At 37.3% G+C, this 20,077-nt stretch overlaps 1 protein-coding gene across 6 annotated transcripts in view; it reads left to right on the top strand.

Annotated features, from left to right (window-relative positions):
- Nipped-A (Transcription-associated protein Nipped-A) overlaps positions 1-20,077 on the top strand; it is a 1,216,281-nt gene that overhangs the window by 629,756 nt on the left and 566,448 nt on the right. For all 6 annotated transcript variants that reach the window (XM_090382460.1, XM_090382459.1, XM_090382462.1 and 3 more), the window contains one exon: positions 5,318-5,471. In XM_090382460.1, coding sequence (XP_090238586.1) covers positions 5,318-5,471 — 154 coding nt within the window. The remainder of the gene's footprint in view (positions 1-5,317; positions 5,472-20,077) is intronic.

The raw sequence follows: 20,077 nt of genomic DNA, 5'->3' as shown, positions 1-20,077 counted from the left end.
GTGTTGTAGAAGTAGATTGATTAAAGGAATGTAAAGAATAGGATAAATTATTAGGAGTAATAGGCAAAGAAAGTGTTGTTGTTTTGTTCGTTTTTTTTTTTTTGCTTATGGTGTATATATAAGCTTATTTCCTTGCATTCTGTCTTATCCTTTTCCTAGTTAACACTTTATCATATTTATCATAGTGTCAACTTTTATTAACCTATGTATCTAATTTTTAATGTTTGAGTAACTGCTTTTAATGTCAAACTCCTGGTGGGTATGTTGTGTGTATATCGTATATTTTTCTGCATGCTGTACTACACAAAGAAGTGTGTGTTTGTTTTGTTTGTTATTTGGTTTTTAGGAGCATTAGCAACAAAGGCCATATTGCTCCGGGATATGCGGTGGTCATTCCTTGACCTTTCCGCATCCTCCGTATTTGGTGGTGACGGGCTCGAACCCCGGTCTAATCAAGAAGCGTGTACTACACACTGCTGCTCCTTCCCACCTGGCTACGGAGGCGCGAAGTGTGTGTGTGTGTGTGTGTGTGTGTGTGTGTAAAATACTGATACTATTTAAATCAGCGGCAGGTGGCTTGTTTTGAACCCCAGTAATTCTAAAGAGATTTCAAAAAATGGAGTTATTTTATTTTTTATTAATTGCAAAATTATAATTTGTATTTATTCTCAGATTTCATTGAATTTTATAATATTCAAAGCTGCTAAGTGGTATAAATCACAGCACTAATCCGAATGTTATTTAAATTTTGTTTAAAACAGAGGTTGGCAACCATTAACATAAAAAAGGTACCACAACCCCACCCCCCTTTTTTTTTTAGGTGGGAGCAATACTAGCCCATAAAAAAAAGTGTTCATGGTATCTTTTATTATATATATTTGATTTCATACTATCCATTTCACATAATATCAGCTTCATTTATAATTAATATCTCAGTATTACTGATTTGAAATATATTGTACTCTGTACTTCTCAGTTAATAATCAGTATACAGTGAATAGGATATTACTATAGAATTTGCTGTGGTAAGTTCATGCCTTTAAAACTTTCTTAAAATCAATCTTTTGTCATATAAGTTTTCAGCATTAATACTAAGAAAGAAGGACATACATCTGAACATCACACCTAAATTATTATTATATGTACCGAATTTCCCCGTGTATAAGATGCACCTTAATTTTGGGGCCCGAAATTTGAAAAAAAATGTATTACATAAAGTTATTGAACTCAAGTTTTATTCATCATAAAATTCATACAACTCCTCATCACTGTCAAAACTCCCATCCATTAGCTTGTCCTCATCTGTGTCTGATGACGAATCACTGTCTTCATATATTGCCTCGTCCTCAGTTCCATCTATGGCATTTGAAATGTCACACTTCTTAAATGACTTGGCAATGATCTCAATCTTGATATTATCCCAGGATCTTTTCACTCAGTTACAAACGTCTCCTATAGTTGGTTTCTTCACTCTTCCTGCTGGTGTCAAATTGTCCCCAGAAGACTTCATACATTGGTTCCATTTGTCTCTCATGGCAGCTTTGAAGGGTTTGTTAATGCTGACATCATATGTGATTGGAGCTGGGATGTCAAGCCTCCAGGTATGACGGCAAGTTTTGTTTTTTGCTCTGCAGCAATCTTTTTTGTGTTTGTTGTTATGTGTGCCCTGAACTGATCAAGCACCAAGAGGGCAGGTTTGCACAAGAGCCCACCTGGTCTCCTGCTCCAAACTTTCTCAAACCAGATCTTCATCCCATCCTGATCCATCCAACCCTTGTCATGAATGTGGACAATCACTCCTCGAGGAATGTCTTCTTTTGGCATTGTTTTGCATTTGAAAATCAACATAGGAGGCAGCTTGTTTCCGTTGGCACAACAAGCTAGAACAACTGTATAATGGCTCTTTTCATGTCCACTTGTCTTCACAGTTACAGTTTTCACCCCCTTCTTATCAACAGTTCTGTTACTTGAGACATCAAATTGAAAGGGGACTTCGTCCATATTTGCAATCCCAACTCAAACTGATGTTTCTTCCGACATCGATTGACAAAACAATGAAATTCAAGGCCCTTCTGCTCATAGCTTTCAGGCATCTTTTGGGCAAGTCTGGTGCGTGTACGCATGCATAGTCCATTCCGTTTCATGAACCTGAATCACCAATTGTGTCCTCCTTTGAAATCAGTAACTTCTTTTTTCATCAGCAATTCTTCTTGCCTCATGCTGAACCATCTTTGTGGACACAGGAATTCCAATCGCCCTTTGCTCTTCAATCCATATCTTCAATTCCCTCTCTAAATCAGGCCATTTTGCTGACTTGCCTCTCATGGCCTTCTTCTGCCGTGGCGTTTTCAGTAGGGGTTTCTTGTTCTTCCCATAGCCAGTCTCGGATTTTTTTTCAGTTGGAGGAGGACCAAACTTACGTTCAGCAGCACGATTTCCATTCACTTTTGCAAATTGGATCACTTTTAACTTGAATTCAGCACTGTACGAAAATCTTTTCTGAGCCATTTCTGTGCAGAACGTGGCAAAACATAACCTAATATACCGGTAACAAGTGCGAAACAATGAGCGCAAAGACAACAAGCGCGAAAAAGCAGGAAATGCAAGTAAAAAAAATCTACAACCACCCAGTTTTTAGACCCCAAATTTTTCGAGAAAGGGTGCGTCTTATACATGGGGATATACGGTAGTCTCTCTTTACTCAGGGTCACTATTAATATTAGTAGTGGCAAATGATGCAAGAAAGAAAGATTAAAAACCATCAGCCAAAAAAAAAACCACACATCACAAATGCTCATCTTAGAATTTGTCTAGCTCTTCCTTGAGTTTATTCGAACCACCCACTTCAAGTTATGCCCCTCGTGTGTAGTCTCAGCAAGAGGAAGAATGCCATCAACATTTAGCGAACTCAATTCATTCAAGGCCTTAGACATCTCAGTCAGATCTCCCTGCAGGTGCCTCGTCTCCAGATGCTGCAATTAACAGAACTGAAGCTTTTCTTGGTAAGAGCATCCTTTGTTCCCTTCACCAATCTGGCTACCCTTCTCTGCACCCATTCCAGCAGATTTACAACCTTCCTAAAGTGAGCTCTCCAAATCTGTGTACAGTACTCAAGATGTGCCCTGACCATGGCCTTGTACAAAGGAATTATCACTCCTTATCCCCGGTAGCAAAATTAATTTTTGATTTACATTAAAAACTTGGAAAGACACATCTTAAAACCCTTAAACAAACAACAAAACAATTTATGTGCAACAGTATCAAAAACCTTCCTGAAATCTAAGTACAGTAAACACCCGCTATTCGCGGGGGTTACGTTCCTGAGAAATGTCGCGAATAACGAAAACGCGAATACTGAGTTATGGCTCCCATAGTAATAAATGGGTTCCGTTCCAAAGTATGAAATATATAAGAAAAACTAGTCTAAAATTTTGTCTATGTATGTATTATATGTACCTTCATAATATGACTATGTACATAGACAGTACATAGTGAAATGCAAGCATATGGCATCGAAATGAAAATAAGAAGCAATTTAATATTAAATGTAATATTTATTAGAAATTTCAAACCAGCGCCTTTGCTAGCAAAAAAACTTATCCCGCCAGTGCTATCACCAGTTTCGCTAAAGTGTTGATAAAGGAGTTTCGCCTTTTCACGAATCATGAGTGAACTTAACGGAATTTTATTTTGAGTTCGGTCTTCTATCCACAGATTTAAAGCTTTTTCCTTTTTTCTAATTTAACATCACAAGTTACAGAGCAAATTTTTGAAGCAATTAGCGCATTTTCACGGACACTACGGCAAATTTTTTTCTTCCGATTTTTTGATTGATCGTACTGTTGACTCATTGATTTTGTTTTGCCACTGAGAAGACACTTTCACCATTAGAAATTTTGTCTAATAACTCAATTTTATTCGCTAATGTCATCACCTTCTTTCATATTTTCACATTTCTCTTGTTATTCGTAGCCATATTTTTGTACGGGTTAGAAAGAACTTGTCCACAATAAAGTCACTTTCTTCCGTTAACACACCCGAAAAAGTCTGTTTACACTAACACACTACAAAACGCTAGATTTATCACTTTTGTAAGCATATCAGTTTATAAATTGATAAATTTATTCAATTTATAAGCGTATAAATTAAAAGCAAACGACGAAACCTTCCACGACAAGCGCATAACACATACTGAATAAGGATTAGCGAGAAACATCCAAGCTCGCGATTTTGTCACCCCTCTCCCACCACCCACTGACCGCTGTTCTGACCGAGAAAGATAATTTTAGCCACGCCCATGTTTTTTTATGGTGGAAAATGTTCACGGCGCTTTAAAATTCACATTTTTTTAGGTTTCATTTTATATTAAATTGGCAACCGCGAATACAGATACCGCGAATAGCGGGGGTTTACTGTATATGATAAATTATTTTTTTGCATCCAGGTCACTGCATCATAGTATCCAGTTGTATTGGCCAAACAAGACCATCCTGTAACAAATCCATGCTGTGATTGCAATATTCCATTCCTGCTTTGATGGTCCTGCATTATTTCTTTAACCAGTGACTCCATTACTTTCCCAGGAATAGACATTAATCTTACAGGTCTGTAATTACTCATGTCACCTTTTGATCCCCCTTTGTGAATTGGGGGATAAATTTGCACAATCTCCAGTCCATAGGGATTTCCTCTGAATCCAAGGAAGCTTTTATAATTATGGCTAAGGGTTTTCTTACCTCCTTTGCTGCTTCCCTTAATATAATTGGATAGAATCCATCCAACCCAGGTACCTTTTTTATGTTTAGCCTCAACAATTTCATCAGTTGGTTCCACTATAGAATTTAAATACTGTCTCAGACCACTATAGTAACCCTTATGAAAGCAAAAGTATTTCCCTTTACCCTTGACAGTAGTTATGTCTTCAATTAAATTCCGCATTTGTACACTGTGATCTCTGCCACCCAGTGTGCATTTTATCTGCAGATTCTTAATGCATGAAGAATCACTGCTGTTAACCATATCAAGGGTATTGCTTCCTCTTATTTCCTCTCTAACATGCTGCTGTAGAAAAGAGTCATCCAAGAAATCTAAAAAATTCTTGCCAGTTGTCGAGTGACAGTGCCTTGTATTAGAATGACTCTTAAATGCTGCACATTATTTCGTGCAATTACTGAAAAGTCTCCCATAACTATTGCAGCTGTAAATTTGTGTGTGAATTAAACAAGTATTTTTATAGTTTTAAGTATATTTTAAAAATACTTCGCTATATTTTATTTTATTTACATAACTTGTAACTTGTTCATTTATGTATTTACAGGCGTCAAGGAAATAAATTACGAAGGCTTATGACTTTTGCATGGCCTTGTTTGCTTGGTAAGAACTGTGTTGATCCAGCAACAAAATATCATGGTCATTTGCTATTGGCACATATTATTGCTAAATTTGCAATTCATAAGCGAATCGTTCTTCAGGTAAGGAAAACTTCCTTTCTTCCTTTGCTTGTCCACTCCCCTTCCTCACTAATATTCATTGGAAAATTTCATTGTGCCATAATAATATATACGTGAGTCACACTTTCACTACATAATGATGAGCAAAAAAATAAAATTAATCATTAATTGACTTATACATGAAAAGATAAAATCTGGATTTTAAAATTTTTTTAATACTTAACTGTGTGCAACTCACACATGGAAAAAGGACGGGTTAATTGAAATGAAACTTCAACTGTAGCAGTTGCTCTGGCTTCTTTTGTTATAGTGGTTGCAGAATTATGACTTCTGCATAGTATTCATTTTTTTGATATTTAGCATTAGCATTAGCATTAGTAGAGGCATATGATGCAAGAAAGCAAGCTTATTCAGCATCAGCCAAAAAAAAAAAAAAAACAACCACTACTCCCATTTCACCCCTCCGTTCATTCGAAATACCTGTGAACTTCAACAACAAGCGATGGGAGTCTATTCCACAAACCAACTGCCCTCTGGCTAAAGGCAAATTTCCGCACATCTATCCGACATCCGTCCTTCCTCAATTTGAATTTATGCCCTCTCAGGTGATTATTCTGAGCAAGAGGAAGAATCCCATCGGCATTGAGCATGCTCAAGCCATTCAAAGCCTTATACACCTCTATCAGATCACCTCACCAATGCCTAGTCTCTAGGCTCTGTAATTTGCAAAACTTAAGCCTTTCTTCGTAAGAGCAACCCTTTGTTCCATTCACTAATCTTGTTGCCCTTCTCTGTACTCATTCCAGCAGCTCTACATCCTTCTTGAAATGAGGCCTCCAGACCTGTATACAGTACTCAAGGTGTGGCCTGACCAATGCCTTATACAAGGGAATAATCACATCCCTGTCCCTGCTAGAAAAATTCCTGTATATCATTGACAAGACACCATGAGCTACTCTTGCAGCTCGTCTGCACTGCTCAGAGAACTTCATATCTGCCTGCACAATTACCCCCAGGTCCTTTTCATTCTCTACCACTGTCAGCGTAGTACCACAGAGTTGATACGTTGATCTGGGGTTACTATTTCCCATATGTAGTACTTTACATTTGTCAATGTTAAACTTCATTTGCCACCTCTCAGCCCATCTGCTCAACCTTTCCAGATCCTGTTGCAGCAGCATAGTATCAGTAGTGTCCTTAACAACCCTGCCAACCTTGGTATCGTCTGCAAACTTGGACATTAAGCCTGATACACCATCAATATCATTTATAAATACAGAAAACAACAATGGACCCAACACTGAACCCTGAGGAACTTCACTAATAACATTAGTCCACGTTGAGCAGTGTCCATTGATTACCACTCTCTGTCTTCTGCCACTCAACCATCACTTTATCCATAGCGGCAATTTGCCTCCAATGCCACACTTCTCCAATTTGTGCAGCAGTCTTCCATGCGCAACAGTATCAAAAGCCTTTCTAAGATCCAAATATATAATATCAAAGTTATTCCCTGCATCCAGTTCTTTTGTGACTACATCATAGTATCCAATCAAATTTGTCAGACAAGACCTGCCCTTAACAAAACCATGCTGTGTCTGAGCTATAACTGAATTCTTGTCCAGATGATCCTGCAGTGCTTCTTTAACCAGTGCCTCCATTAATTTTCCTGGAACCGAAGTTAAACTAACAGGTCTATAATTACTTGTGTCAGCCTTTGATCCTCCTTTGTGAATTGGGGTTACATTTGCACATCTCCAGTCCATGGGTACCTCCCCTGAGTCCAAAGAAGCTCTCATAATTATGGCTAGGGGTTTGCTTACTTCCTTTGCTGCCTCCTTTAATATAACTGGATAGATCCCATCCACCCCGGGTGCCTTTTTTATGTTTATCCTCAACAATTTCTCCTCCACTTTCCTCTCAGTTATTAGAAAATAATCTAGCTCACTGCCAATGTTTACTTCACCTACGACATTCCCCTTCCTGAATAACTCCTCATTTAAATTTTAATAAAAAATTTAAATGTCTAAAAAATGCTGTTTACACAATGTTATTTAAAATCATTTAAGCTGAAAAGAAAAAAGCAACAAGCATGAAATATATGCATCATACTAATAGTTACTTCCATTTCTCAGTGCAGAAACCATTCAGAGGGCAAGATTTGAAAATGACTCATGCACATATAGTTCTGCTTACATTTTATATTTGTTACCAGAAATCTATAGAAACTTTTATGATGTCAAAAGCAGCAGTAGTAGTAGTAGTGGTGGTGGCAAATGGTGCAAGAAAGCTAGCTTATATAGCATCAACCAAAAAAGAAACACAAACACACACACACACACACACACACACACACACACACACACTGCACCATCCTTACCCTCCAAGAATTTGTTTAGTTCTTCCTTGAATTTATTCAAACCACAACACTATTATATGGAAGCCTATTCTGACAATCAACCACTCGCTGGCTGAAAGCAAACTTACACACATCTATCCCAATCATTCTTCTACAACTTAAATTTATGACCCTCATTGTGTGTAGTCTCTGCAAGAGGCAGAATGCCATTCACATTCAGCTTACTTAGTACATTCAAGGCTTTAAACACCCCAATCAGATCATTCTGCATAACAGAAGGACAACCAATCTGGTTAAAACAGAGTGTAATATTTAGAATCAGAGAGCATAATTGGGTTATCTTTAATTAGAGCAGCAATTGTTCAACCCGAAATTGAAGTATCAGAGTGTGACCCAAGAAATTCCAGCCTGCAGTACATAAAAGTTTTAAAAAAGGGTTGTATGGTGCCTGCCTGGTACTTTCACATAATTATTCTGTGAAAACCACAAAATATCCCCATGAAAAACAACTTGAATAAAACTGAGTCTATATTTAGCACTGCACGACTACTGCAGTGAACAGTTCCCAGGGGATTTCTGGATACATTTCTGTAATGGCTACTTTGGATAAGACTTATTTCTTAAATTAAATGAATAAAGTTTTGTTAAAAATAATCACAAAACTTCTTTAATTGGTGATATTTTTATTTATACATATGTTGTAAAGATTAATGGAAAAAGAAGTATGAAAAGGGAAATTGATTATGAACAAAGGTAACTGATAGCCAGAAAGGACCTAATGACCATAATAATTTAATAAGTAAATAAAAGTAGTAGAGATAAGAGAAGTAAGTAAAACGTATGAAAGAAGAAAGAAAAGAAGGGTAGAGGGGAAAATTCGATTTATTATACAAGATATATACATACTTATATTGTTGTTTATTGCACATCCCAGTGTCGGTTTCAAGTTTCAACCACCAGAATTGCGTGACAAGATGACAATATAGTGTCCTCCAGTTCTAACATAAAGTCCATGCCATGGCAAAATAGAATTACTTCAAAATACAGTATTGGGGAGAAAAGAGAGAGAGGGGAAAAAAAAAAAAAAAAAAAAGAATTTTATGTTAGATAAAGTAAAATTAAAGCTATGGGGAGGATATATAGACTGCCGGCATGTAATTTAAGGTTTAAGATTTCATGACAGAGGACTCAAGTAGTTATAAACAAATTAATAATGAAACTAAAACCGAAATAAAAATGTACAAAGAAACTAAAACAAAAACCACTATTAAGAGTAGACAAAGGCTAATCGCAGAAATGGATATAAATGATTTTAAAACCTATTTATATTTTAGTGTTTATAAGCAATTTAGCTAACAGAAGATGAAATTAAGCAGGTAATTAGGATAGAATAGATACTCCTGCCATCATATTACACTAATAGCTCAGAGTGTGGAAGAATGATAGTTTTAGGAAAGTGAACAGTATATGACTGAAGATTATAAAGTTGGAGCTCGAGTTATCTGGGAGTGCGATTTCCCATCTGTGCTAGTAACGCCCCTGGACATATATGTAAGAGTAGTAAGCAGAAAGTGGCGGGAAACTAAAGAATGGTAAATATAAAAATAAATTATGCACAACACAAAGGAAATAAGGCAAAACGGATAATCAAGACTAAAGAACCGACTACCTAAATGTGAACTTGCCCAATACCATGCGATCAAACTAGATAAGAATGAAAGTACATGATGTGAATGCTAGTGACCTCAGTGCCAAAAATGTGAAAAATTTTGAAAAAATTAATAAGAAATAATTTAGACTGGCTCCCAGTAAGCACCGGGGCTGTATTGTGTGAAATATCACATTGAAAAGATGTTATAGCTAACAAAAAAAAAAAAATTAGTAGACACTCAGAAACAAGAGCTACAGTGTTCATTATACTTGTATAAGTATCCTGCAACTAGCAATCATAGATACATGTTTTCCACTGTAGAAAACAGTAGCAACAAGTGACTATATGTACATATATAAACATACCCAAACAAGAGAGACAAGAAGGAACAAGAAAAGTAGTCAAGGAAACTGATGGGTTAGTTAGTTAATGATTTGATTAAGACTAAACTGATCTGAAATTAGTTTTTTGTGACTGATAATATTAATAGCTTTATGAAAATGAAAGTGCATGTAAGCATTAGCAAGAGCACATGATGCAAGAAAGCAAGCTTATATAGCATAAGCCAAAAAAAAGACAAAAAAAAAAACCCTTGTCATTTCACCCATCCACTCGCTCCAAATGTTTGTTTAGTTCTGCCTTGAATCTGTTTAAACTATTTACTACAACAACAGATGGAAGTTTGTTCCAGCAATCAACCACCTGCTGACTAAAGGCAAACTTCTGCACATCTATCCTATGACTGTCTTTCCTCAATTTGAATTTATCCCATCTCATGCAAGTATTCTGAGCAAATGGAAGAGTTCCATCAGCATTGAGCATGCTCAAACCATTCAAGGCTTTATACACCTCAATCAGATCACCTTTCAGATGCCTAGTCTCCAGACACTGTAATTTGCAAAACTTAAACCTTTATTTGTAAGAGCAACCCTTTGTTCCATTCACTAATCTTGTTGCCCTTCTCTGTACTCATTCCACAGCTCTACATCCTTCTTAAAATGAGGCATCCAGACCTGTATACAGTACTCAAGGTGTGGCCTGACGATTGCCTTATACAAGGGAATAATCACCTCCTTATCCCTGCTAGAAAAATTCCTGTATATCATTGACAAGACACCATGAGCTACCCTTGAAGACCATCTGCACTGCTCAGAAAACTTCATATTTGCCTGCACAATTACCCCCAGGTCCTTTTCATTCTCTACCACTGTCAGTGTAGTACCACAGGGTTGATACATTATTCTGGGGTTACTCCTTGCCATATGTAGTACTTTACATTTTCCACCGCTCAGCCCATCTGCTCAACTTTTCTAGATTCTGTTGCAGCAGCATACTGTCATTAGTATCATTAACAACCCTACCGACCTATGTATCATCTGCAAACTTGGACATTAAGCCTGATATAGCATCATCAATATCATGATTAATACAGAAAACCACAATGGACCAAACACTGAACCCTAGGCAACCCTACTAATAACATTAGTCCACGAAGAGCAGTGTCCATTGATTACCAATGATTTCTCTGTCTTCTCCCACTCAACCATCCCTTTATCCTAGCAGCAATTTGACTCCAATGCCACAAATCTCCAATTTGTGCAGCAGTCTTCCATGTGCAACAGTATCAAAAGATCCAAATATATGATATCAAAATTATTCTTTACATCCATTTCCTTTGTGACTAATTGGTCCGACAAGCCTGTAACAAACCCATACTGTGTCCGAGCTATAACTGAAGTCTTGTCTAGATCATCCTGCAATGCTTCTTTAATAATGCCTCCATTAATTTCCTTGGAACAGAAGTTAAACTCACAGGTCTGTAATTACCTGTCTCACCCTTTGATCCTCCTTTGTGGATTGGTGTCACATTTGCACATCTCCAGTCCATGAGTGCCACCCCTGAATCCAAGGAAGCTCACATATTTATGGCTAAGGGTTTGCTTACTTCCTTTGCTGCCTCCTTTAATATAACTGGATAGATTCCGTCCACCCCAGTTTCCTTTCTTATGTTTTATCTTCAATAATTTCTCCTTCACTTTATTCTCTGTTATTACAAGATTATCTAGCTTACTGCCAGAGTTCAATACACCTCTGTCATTCCTCTTCCTGAATAACTCATGTTGAATGTAGATGCAGAATATTCATTTAGTTTATTAGCTACCTGAGCAGGATCATCAACAGTTGAACCATCTATATCAAGTGGACCGATCTGATTTGTCCCCTTCCTTCTAGAGTTTACATAAGTAAAGAACCCTTTGCTGTTTTTCTTTGCCTCCTTTGCCAAAGGTTTTTTGTAATCTGCCTTTGCCTGCCTAACCTCCTTTATTTCTTAGTTGGTAAAATATTTTTTATTTCTTAGTTGGTAAAAAGCCTAGTAGCTTCCAAGATTAATTCTTTGAATGCTTCCCATTTTGAATTTGCTGTTGGTAACATCATCATTTGGTATAGAATTTAAATACTGTCTCAGACCACCATAGTCACCTTTATGAAACCAAAAACCCTTCCCTTTTATTCCTGATCGTACTTATGTCTTTCAGTAAATCCCACTTCAGCACTCTGTGATCACTGCCATCTAGTTGTTCCTTTATCTGCAGATTCCGAATGCATGAAGAATCACTACTGAAAACCAGATCAAGAGTATTACTCTCTGTAGTTGCCTCCCGAACATGCCGCTGTAGAAAACAATCATCCAATAAATCCACAAAAGCCTTGCTTTTGTGTGTGTGTGTGTGTGTGAGTGAGTGACAAACCTCCAAATTCCAGTCAATCTCTGGGAAATTAAAATCTCCCATTATAAGACACTCTGATTTACCAGCCCGCTCTATTTCTCTGCACAATTGCTCATTATACTCATCAGATTCATTAGGCCTATAACACACACCTACTCTCATTTTTCATTTTCCAGTGCTTATGTCTCACCTAACAGACTCAACATTGCATTGTCCACCAACATCAACTGCATGCACTTCCTTAGATTTTATGTGTTTCTTAACTAACAGCATAACCCCACCTCCCTTCCTGCCCGGTCTATCCTATCTGTACACATTGTACTCCCCAAACTCCAATTCTGCACTGCTTATGTCTGTGTGACACCACATCTTTGATATCCCAACAATATCTGCCTTTGATGTCTTGACTAGCACTTCAAGCTCATCAAATTTATTAACTATACTCCTAGCATCGGTGTACATGCAAGTATACATCCACCTGTTTCTACTCTTAGTTACCCTAACGCAGCCCATGTATTTACTTGTTCCACTATGACTCCCAGCAGTCCTGGAAATCCCCATTGCCTTGCTTTCCAAGCTGCTGCTCGATTGCATTTCAATAGAAGCAGTTCAAGAATCACTTTCACCTCTGCCAGCGGCTACTGTTAATCTATTAGTCCGTGTACCTCCCCAAGCTAGCGGGTTTCCGACCCACCTAACTCTGTCTCGATAGCATCAGCAAATATCCTTGCACCCTTTCTATTTAAATGTATCCCATCCCTGTAGAAACAGTCTCTCCTGTTAACAAGCAGAGACCAGGCTGAGAAACATTCTACCCCTTGAGCCTTGCACAATCTCTCCAGGGCCGAATTGATCTCCCTCCTGTCGTGTCTGGGCAGAATTGCAGTCACTTTCAAATTCAACCCTAACTCACGGCTTTTTTTTCATCATTGACCTGTACTTGTTAAATAATTCCGCCGAACTCCTACTCTTAATATCATTTGTGCCCACATGTACGAAATATCACCCTTTGTGCCCTTAAAAGATGCTCTGCAATGTCATCAGCCTTTTCCCTGGCAGACATATCCTGATCCTATTCCACCTATCCTTTTTGCACAATATGTTACCTATTTCCCTGACAATAGAGCCACCACCACCAACAACAACAACTAGTTTCTTTGGGACCAGCACATTCTGCATTGGGGTTGCCGCTGTATTGCATGATGTTCAAATGCAAGTTCTGGCATTGATGTGGGCAGCTGAGAGCCCCTCAGTTTAAATCCTTCGAGGGCATCCACCCTGTCCTTCAAGCTTTCATATAGGCCCATAACAGCACTGAGTTGGCACCTGATTTCCTTACATCATGCACACACAAAGACATTCCCCTTAGCAATATCATGTCCCGTTCCTGGTTTCTCCACAAACATCAAACAAGCAGTGCTTAGAATAATGGCTGATGAGTTCGACGAGAATAAGGAGACAATTCATAAAATTTGGGCCATGTAACTTCACAGATGAACAGAAGCAACAAAGAGAGTCATCATGTGAAGGTGTTCATCCAGACTTGTCAAGACAATCCTAATTTCCTCAACTATATTCACTGTTGATGAAGGGTCGGAGCATGCAGTAGACTTCAAAATCATCAGCAAGGCCCAAAACATTTTGTTTACAGAAGTCCACGACGAGGTTGACTTGGCGCATTATAGCCTTAGATTCCAATGTGCCATAAAATCCTAAAGCAAGCAACCAAATATCATCTATCCATCTCTACTGTTGTCTTCCAGGTTTTCTTCTAGCTCCTCTTGGGTACCATTCTGTTATTTTCTTAGTCCATATGTCATCATGTCTCCGAGCTATGTGTCCTGCCCAAGACCATTTTAGTTCTTTAGTTTTGATAAGAATGTCCTTTACTTGAGTTTGCTGCCTGATCCATGTGTTTCTCTTCTTATCTAACAGTCTGATTCCCAATATAATTCATTCCATTCTTCGCTGTGTAGTTCTCAGCTTCTCTTCCATTCTTTTGGTGAGTACCCAAGTTTCACTCCCATAAGTCATGTGGGGAGTATACATTGTTTCATTATTTTACGTTCAGACAAACTGGGATATTGCTCCTCAGTATGTGACTATATTTCCTGAATGCTATCCATCCAAAATTTATTCTTCTCTTGATTTCCTGCCATTTATTATTATCACAGCTAATAATTTGTCTCAGATAAGTATGAGTCCACCTTTTCAGTTACTGCTCCTTCAATAATTATATCCAGTGGTGAGCTGTAAATATTTTAACAATGGGCTTGCAGTTTTTCCAACTTTATACCGAATAAATTTGATCGGTCAAAGAAGTGACGTCATCCGCGGCTTCCACTGGAGGAGATCCCTACGCTCTCGCTACTAGTCATGTGATTAGGCGCGTGATGCGTTTTTCGTGACCATTATATTATCTGGAGTCAGAGGTGGATTTAGGGGGGTTGACAGATGCGACTTATTACCCCCTTAACCATGAGTATAAGTGAATGTGTAAAACGTTCCTAGGTCTATCTAAAAAAAAAAAAAAATTAAAAACCTGGTTGTCATGCATTGCCTTACGATGATAACTGGATACGACAGTCTGGAGTTCTAACTTTTTACAATTTTTGAATAGTATGACGTCACAATCATGCTTCCTGAAGTTACTACTGCAGTAAGTATAGTTGCAACAATACAAATATTTGTCAACAATTTCTTTTTTCGGCTCGCATTTTCGTTACATTCCATTGTTAGGTTCCCCTAACAGCTGCGTATGTCGCTTCAACTACAAGATAAGATTGGTACATCAACCGGTGCTGTTTTACAGAGATGTTTAGATACGTTGCACTCGCAAGTATACATCTCTTACTTTAGTTATCATAAATCCATTGTATCTTATCTTCCAGAAATTATGAAAATCTGTGAATGATCAATAAAATATTTACAATAAAAAATCTCTTTTATTTCGTAATCGATATATACAAATCAAAATACCTAAAAGAAACGCGAAGGATGTTTCGCATAAACCATCTGCAACTAGGGAAATATAGTGGAAACATTTTTTTTCATGATAAAATTTTAATATCGCGAATAAAAAATAACACGAAATATTTCCCATATCACAAATAACATAAAAACTATCACAAAACATTCCACAATATAAAAACAAATATTACATAAAAAACAAACTTTCTAGAAAAAGTACACAAAAAATCACTGATTACATGAAAAAATATTATTTCACAAATATTCAAGAAAAATTTATTCTAAAAATTGCCATATAAAATTTACTTCTTAATTAATATTTGTTGTCGATCTTCTGCTTTGCTCAATAGCGATGATTACAGAGGAGTGATTTGACATAACAATCTGGGTCAAATTGAAGCAATGGTTTTCCATACAACCCCAGGGGGACTTACATCTGGTGAGTATGGGCTTGGCACACCCAGGGTCCTGAGCTGGATATCATCATTCTTCTCTTGGTGATTTCCTTCTACGTTTGCCTCTCTCTCTCTTAGGGTAACTCGGGATTTTTTTTTTTTTTTTGGCTGGTGCATCATAAGCCTCAGGCTTCCTTACACCATATAGCTAATAATAATAATAATAATAATTTAGATGTATGGTCATCATAATCTGCAATGTGTTTAATTGTCATAATATTATTCAATACGATGAAAGCTGAAATCAGCTTCAGCACTGCTAATCGCAATGGTTTCAAAGATATTTTCTGGCTTTCTTAATTGAAAAGGGAAATTCACTCGATTTTAAAGATAAACTGTCTTCAACAGAATCTCTAAAATCATTAATTTTTATTTCATATTTTATCGGAATGCTTAAATTTCTTATTCGGTTTTCACCGTCTTACCACCGAGACGAAATTTCTTTCACATTCCAGAATTTCGGGTAGCATATGTTTAAAATTTCTTTCAATGGTATTTTCTTTATTTAATTTAAAATCACCCTGTTGTATTAATAACTTATCCTTTAAGGATAAAACAATGAATGTAATAACTTGTCGCAAAGTAATTTTTTTACTTTCAATTTTGATTCCTTCAAATTCTTTCCACTTCAACATTCTCTCAATTTTAGCTTCATAATTTCCTTCAGAATTTTTCAAATTAGCAATAGCATTGATAGTTCGAATAATTAAATTATATGCACAGAATCACAATGGTAAAACATTGTTATTCTGTAAAGCTTCTGAAAGGTAACAGAGCTCCTGCAGGATGTTGATCATTAGTGCTAAATGGTTAAGAAATTCCAAATTTAAAAGTCAATTTAATAATCTGGAATATTTAACTTCTGATTCAAAATGTTTGCACAAAGCGGGATAATTCCTCCAATCCACAACTACCGTCTGCAAGCTACAAGCTACTCACCGTGGCCCGAACATCCGACCGATCTTTATAGTTTCCACATCAAGTTCTTTAGCAATCATCCTTAATTCGCGCTAGTTTTTGGAGATTGGTGATATAATGTTAATTATTGCCTGTATGCCATTATATTTTAGAACATTTTCTACATAGTGAAAAACTCAACAAAAGTTTCAAAATCTGCCAACATTTCATCTTCGTAAAGTTTATGCAATATTTTAGTTGCCTCAATTCCGCCCCCCCCCCACTCCTCTGTGTTGTTGCTGTCACTAGTTCTTTGAATATTGTGCAAAATGCCGGAATCACACAGGTATTCAGCTAATGTGACCAAGTAAGCATGGACAGGAGAAATTTAGTGGAAGGCATGGATCACTCACTTCTCCGAAAAACATATACCCGTTTGTCGGAGGAAAGGGGAACCACAACACAGGTTGACCAGAGCTATAATCCGTGTCGAGAATCTTCTTAATCCTCTGACTGGCTATGGAAAGCATATTGACTAGCGTGACTTCTCGATAGGTGACTGCATAGGTTTTACGGACACCACTAACATTGTGAAACGGCAATCCCTTTCACCCTCAATTTGTACTTTCTAATTACCTAAATTTCCTAAAGGCCAGAGGTGAGAACAACACATACAAAGTTGTCTCTCCTAATCCATTCGTTACATGGAAATTTTCTTTGTTCAACGGAAACCATTTTAAATGTAATTACCAAGGGGAATCAAAAAAATTCGCTATAAATAAGTTCGTTAAACAGAAGTCCGACTGTCAAATTTTAAAATACATAACCGATTGATTGCGCCATTAAAATGCTGGGAATGGGGCCCTGCTCGCCCCCACATTAGTTTCGGCTCTGGATACTCAATAATTGCATTCGGGATTTTATTTGTAAAATAAATGATCATCTCAACAATGGGCTCGCAAATTTTCAAAAAAAATAACAATGGGCTCTCGCGAGCCCACTATAACTCACCACTGATTATATCCCTCTCTGTGGCATACTTGTTCATCATTACTTTTGTTTTAGCCATATTCATCTTTAGTCCAAAATCCTTACTAACTCTGCATAACTGATTAAGATTTTCCTCTAATTCTTTGGGATCGTGGCTTATGCCCACAATGTCATCTGCAAATCGTAAATGGTTTAGGTACTCTCCATTCACATTGACTCCTTTCTGCGACCAGTCTAATCTTCTGAAAGCTTCCTCAAGGGCAGCAGTAAACAACTTTGGAGATATTATGTCTTCTTGTCGAACTCCTTTCTGCATTTTAAATTTCCTACTGTCTTTGTCTAGTCTAATAAAGGAGGTAGCATTCTCATATACTTTCCTTCAAAATCATAATTTATGGGGTAACTATGCCTTGTCTTTCCAGTGCCCAAAACATTGCCTTATGCTGTATGCAGTCAAGTGCCTTTTCATAATCCACAAATTCCAGGCATAATGGTATTTTATATTCATTTGCTTTCTCCATTAGCTGTGATATTACGTGAAGGTGATCCATAGTTGTGAATCCAGTCCTAAAACCAGCTTGCTCTTTCAGTTGATTCTCATCAAATATTCTTTCTAATGTGTTAGTAATGACCCTTGTGAGCTGTAGATGTGGGATAACAAGCTAATTGGTCTATAATTTTCAATTTCTGATTTATCTCATTTCTTATGCAGCGAAACTATGATTTCATTATTCCACTCCTTAGACATCACACCTTTTCTAATGCATTTTGTGAAGAGTCTTGCCAGTTTTTGTGTCGTGTCATTTCCTCCCAATTTTAACACTCTACAATAACTTCATCTTCCCCCAGGGCTTTCTGATTCTTCATTTTCTTCAACGCATGTTCTACCTCATCAGGAAGAATATCGGGTATGTCGTATGTGTTACTAATTTGCGATCTATCTTCCCACTGCTGCCATTATTCCATTGTTCATTGTATAATTCTCTATAGTAGTCTTCTGCTATTTGAATTATGCCTTCTCTGCTATTTATAAGTACACCATAGCTATTCTTCAGTTTCAGTATCATTTGTCTTTCTGTATTACTGTTCATGGCTGCTGATTTAAGTCCTTTGTTTTCCCTTAATGCTTGTACTTTTCTTGTGTTAAATCTTCTTATGTCCTCTCTGAGTCTCTTTCTAATGGCTTTGCATAACTGAGTACACTCAATTTTCTCCTTGTCAGTGTTTATCTTGCTCTTCATTTGTCGTCTTCGGTTCATCATGACAAGTGTTTCTTGACTAATTTTTCTCCTTTGGATTTCTTGGGATTTATCATTTTCAGAAAGTTGTAATTCCTCGTCAGTATCTTGGCCTTGAGCAGTCTGCTGAAGCTCAAACTTGTTCTTAAGTTCCAGTATGTACTGCTTTTTCTCGTCTTCTGTTATCTCAAAGACATTTGTATTATTTACTCAAGTCAGTTTTTTTCCTTTCTTTTCTTACATCTATCAAGTGCGCATCTTACCATTCTGTGATCACTTCCAACGTTTACATTATTCAGGACAGTAACATCATTAACGATATATCTTCTGTTAATGAGGATGAAGTCGATTTCATTAGTTGTTAATCCGTTTGGACTCTTCCACTTCCACTTTCTGTTCACCCTTTTCTTGAAAAAAGTGTTCATTACTGACAATCCTCGATATTCTGCAAATTCCACAAGTCTTTCACCTCTTTCATTTTTTTTCACCAATTCTGAAATTTCTTATAGTTGCCCTTTCTGCGCTGTTTTGTATTTTTCCAACCTTAGCATTGTAGTCCCCCATAATGATAGTGTAGTGGGTTTTCTGCTCATCTAGAGGACTCAATTTCGGTGTACATTTCTTCAACCTCTTCATCATCATGGCTCGGTTTTGGTGCATAAATTATTATAACCCTTAGCTTGTACCTCTTACAAATCCTGAGTATTAGTCTTGACACCCTCGGTGATGTACTTTTGAATTCCAAAATGTTGTTTTTTATTTTTTTATGGACCAGAAAGCCAACTCCACCTTCGCTGCGTTCACTGTTTCTATTGGTGTACAGCAGATTTCCACTTGATAAACTTATAAGTGATTAATTTCTTTTTCTTGTTTCAGCCTAACCGATTATATTCCAATTCACATTTTCTAATTCCTTTTCCAGCTGTAATATCCTGTCTTCACCGATGAGCGATCTTGCGTTGTAACAGGCCAAGTTCAGTTTCCGAGCATGGCAGCCTGGTAGTACCCAGAGATTCTTGCCTCTTTTTTTTCTTTTTGTAGGTTATAGTGTGCATAGTGTTAGGGTCATGTGCCACCTACAGCATATGTACACTGTGAAGAAATACAGTTCTATTGTAAATTCCAGGAAAGTATTGTGTGTTGAATGTGAAATATTGTGTTGTGGTCTGTTTATGTCTTAGCATTTGGCCGCAGGCTGCCCATTATTCTCTGGCTTGTCTCTGCCAGGGTCGTCTGAGTTTCCTGGACACAAAAAAAAAAGGAAAAATAGCAAAGTTATAGTGTGGGGAACAAAACAGTCTAGAGAGGGAGGGAAAGTAAAAAGTATTGGGGATGTAG

Source organism: Mastigoproctus giganteus, chromosome 10 (genome assembly GCF_048544385.1).
Source record: "Mastigoproctus giganteus isolate SK-2022 chromosome 10, ASM4854438v1, whole genome shotgun sequence".
NCBI classification, from domain to species: Eukaryota; Metazoa; Arthropoda; class Arachnida; order Uropygi; family Thelyphonidae; genus Mastigoproctus; species Mastigoproctus giganteus.
This window is presented reverse-complemented; position numbering and strand designations above follow the sequence as displayed.